Genomic DNA, 3971 nt, shown 5'->3' on the forward strand with positions numbered 1-3971 from the left:
TAGAAATTGTAAATTAATGTGAGGAGGAGTTTTGTATTGAAGATGTCCTTGAAGATGGCTAGAAAGGCCGAAACGTTGGACTAATGAAAAAATAAAGTGTTGAGACAGAATTGGATACTAATTTTTGATTTATTTAATAAATAATTACCTTGTCACAAAAAATTTTGAAATAATATAATTAAACTTATATTTTATCTTAGATATACGAATAACTTTTTATTATATATATATAAATAATTGACCATATAATTTCAAATACAGGAAAAAAAAATTGTTACATCTTTAAATAATAAACTCAATTAAAAGCAGTTAATAGTCTAAAAGTCTATATATAATAATCTAAAAGTATAAAAATCATCTGAAGAAGATGGTCAGAGTTACGATCAAAAAGAACAAAAATAGTTAACAACTATTTATGTGCCAATGTTTCACCCCACTTAGTCAAGCTTTATCAGGGCTGTTAAGAAGACAGCTATTGACAGTCGACATTGACTGTCAAAGTCTGTAAAGCTACTTAACCATGACCATGACCACGACTTGTTTTCCTTAGATTATTAAATAAACTAGACAACATACTTTGTTTGTTAAAAAATAAAAATTTTTCCTTTTTGAACTGTTTCATTTTTTTTTTTTTTTCTTGTCCATTTTAAAATCATTATAATTCTAACTTTCCCATTTTCTATGGAGGCAATTCTGAACTTAACTCCATTACATATCTGGATACAAAAAGAACCCATAGTGAGTGCCTTAACCATACAACATAACTGAAGACTATGGAGGAAAGAGCCAAAAAGCAAGACGAAACCATAGAAAAACTAGTTATTGAAAATAATTATCTAAAAAAACAAATTAAAACAATGGAAGCAAGAATAAATCAGGCCAGCTCACCCACTCACTTGAAATCATGGGCATCCCGGTGAAAACAGGAGAAACACCCGAGGGCATAATATGTTTGATCGGAGCGGCACTGAGAGTGAAGCTCAGTCCGGAAGACCTGGGCGGGATGGAAAGAAAAAGGCCCAGAGGAGAGGCCCGCCTGCGATAGTGGTGTGATTCGTTTGCCAGACTGTCCGCGACGAGGTGATTCGGCTCCGAAAGATGAAAAGAGATTTCACCACCTGGCATCTCGGCTGGGACAGCGACGAAAGGATCTATATAGGCGAAGAGATGACCCCCGCCAATAGACACCTGTACTGGCTGGCGAGGCAGCCTTCAGATTGAGGTATGTCTGGTTCACTCGAGGGAGAGTCAGATACCGCCGAGAAGATGGCCAACCTGTTGTCATCATTAATACAGCTGAGTATCTGGAAGCCATTCACTGACGCCAACCTCCCCTCCCCCCCTGGTTACATTAGATTTAAACCTCTGTTAATTTGTTATTTATTATTTTTACCTATTTTTATATTTTCATTATAACCTCCCATTTTCTTTTTTATTTCTCAACTTTAGGAAAACATTCTTTTTTATAGAAGCTATTAATTTATTAGTGGATATGATTTATTTTTTAGTGTAAATTTAATTTACTTTTTCTGATATATTTTCCAAACTCATTTTTACATCTTTATCTATTATTTTCATCCTATTTTTTATTTAATCTTCTAAGTAGCATTACTTTTTTTTTTTTTTTTTTTTTTCAAACGAAGTAAGTTATCTTTTTGCCTACCACATTGTATTCAAATTGGCAAATAGTGGATGTACCCTCTCTCCCTTGATATTAACCCAAATCCTTTCCAATATATTCTCTATTTTCCTTCCTTACTCCAATAATAAATTTGATCCACTCCTCATTCTTTCACACTCTTTCCTTTAATCCTACATGACTAGTATCCTAACATCCTGTCATGTTAACTCCCAATCCCTTCCAGCACATTATGACGAATTTCTCGATTATTTCCTCCAAAATTTCTATCACACCATTGCAGTCTCAGAAACGTGTACAATAAACTGCCCTTGATGTGGACCCCAGGACATGAGGCGATAGAAGAAAATGAGATGGCAGACCCCCCTAGCAAGGAAGGAATCAGAAATGATGCTAATTAGCCCTGAGGCCATATTGCAACATGGGTAGTTGACTCCTGGGAACTTAAAGAGAAGGAAACATACTGGACATTAAAACCAGACATGAAGCAGTCCAAGCTCTTTATTGAAATGTTAAAGGAAAAGGCAAAATTTTACCTTAACCTTACTAGAAATGAACTGAGTACAATAACAGGATTCCTCACGGGCCACAGCCCCTTAAAATATCATTTTAAGAAGATGAAGCTGGTGGAGGATTCCACCTGTCGTCTATGTATGGAAGACGAAGAAAAGACACAGCATATTCTGTGTGAATGTGAAGCCCTTGCCTTCTGAAGACTGCAGTATTTGAGACAGGATAGAATGGAACTTGAAGACATTATTAGAACTGACCTGAAAGAATTAATGAGTTTCGTAAGGAGTATAGAATTCAAATAGGATATCTAGTGGAAAAAAGGATAACTCACAAAAGCTCCAATTGGATCGAGGTGAGGAAGGGATTCCGGACCCTCAGTGTGATAATAATAATTTTTTCATTTTGATCTGTCAACTTGAAACCACTTATTTTTAGATAAATTGTGATACAAAAACTGAGAGTGCGATTGGCTCTTGCTCTGTGTGATTTGTATTCTAATGATATTCTGCTCAACATGGCAGCAATTTTACCAATATTGGAATAGCTCTCCCCATCTTGACTACTTTAAACAATGTTTTTTAAAAATTCGTTAGCTTGCTCTTTGATTTAATACAAGTAATGAACAATATGGGACAGCAATTAATAAAATAAAACATACCTAAATTATTTATATTAAAAAAAAAAAACTTTTATAAAAAAGAAAAGAGGATATTACAATATACATTTAATTTGTTGAAATTTTTTCTAATATATTTATTTTTTCAATAGGCATTTTTTACTCCTGAATATATGGAAGCGAATCCTGATAAAGTGGCCCAGGTTGTCCAACTGAAGGAACTAATAGCCTCTCAGATACCGCTCCTGGAAGTTGGAATCAAAATCCACGGTGATGTGACCCCTCCAGCTTTGATTCCTTTTCACCAAAAACTCGAACAATGTTTTGCTCAAATGCAAAGCCATGTTGTATCAGCTTATGGAGCTAAGGTTCGTATCATTAATTTTATTAGTGATAATTTTACAGAGTATATTTGCTTTATGTAATATAAGTTTAATGTAAAATTAGAAATTAGGGTATATGTTCCCATGTAATTATCACCACTATTAAAAATTAGAGTACCTGTACTTATTCTAATTTGTAATTATGAGACTGAAGAGAAACCCTACTTTTTAACAGAGACAAGAAGTATTGTAATCCTAAAAAGTAATGTCTCCTATTTCTTTAGGAAAATTTCATTTCATTTATTCTCTATAATAATTACATCATTTTAAATTTTGAACTTCTGTCTATTTTTCTACATAATCACTACTTTGGTAGTCGATGCATTTTTAGAGATGCTGTGACAATTTTTTTATGAATGTTATCTGTACTGAGAGCCTCAGTGAAAGACTTTCCTCTTGCCAGGTATAATATGCTCTGGGAAAATTATTTTTGGGTTAGACTGATCACAGAAATATATTTGAATTCTATATTTAACAAAGAAATTGCATGGATTAAACAGAACAAAAATATAATGAATATATACATACAAACAAAATGAAAGAATTATAAAACAAATTAATCTTAATCATTAATTAAAGGAAAAACAACTTAATACTTAACAAACACAAACTAATGTTATAATTTTTTTTTTATACCAGATCGGCCTGGTGGGCCTTACATGGTTGATATAACTTATATTATATATATTTTAACAGTTGATTTTGAGGGGTATAGTCATACAAATGATACCCCTAACTGTATAAAATGTTCTTATTAAAAGAAAAAATAATAATAATAAAATAAATAGATAAGAATAATGCTTCTTAATAAAAGAGGAAA

General features: G+C 32.7%; 1 protein-coding gene across 1 annotated transcript in view; it reads left to right on the plus strand.

Moving 5' to 3' along the window:
* LOC106679933 (dedicator of cytokinesis protein 1) overlaps positions 1-3971 on the plus strand; it is a gene marked incomplete in the record, with an annotated part of 79196 nt that overhangs the window by 57962 nt on the left and 17263 nt on the right. Inside the window, 1 exon segment of the mRNA XM_067049787.1 lies at positions 2921-3136. Coding sequence (XP_066905888.1) covers positions 2921-3136 — 216 coding nt within the window.

The sequence above is a fragment of the Halyomorpha halys genome, unplaced genomic scaffold (genome assembly GCF_000696795.3).
Source record: "Halyomorpha halys isolate HHAL.00 unplaced genomic scaffold, Hhal_1.1 Scaffold234.1, whole genome shotgun sequence".
Lineage (NCBI taxonomy): Eukaryota > Metazoa > Arthropoda > Insecta > Hemiptera > Pentatomidae > Halyomorpha > Halyomorpha halys.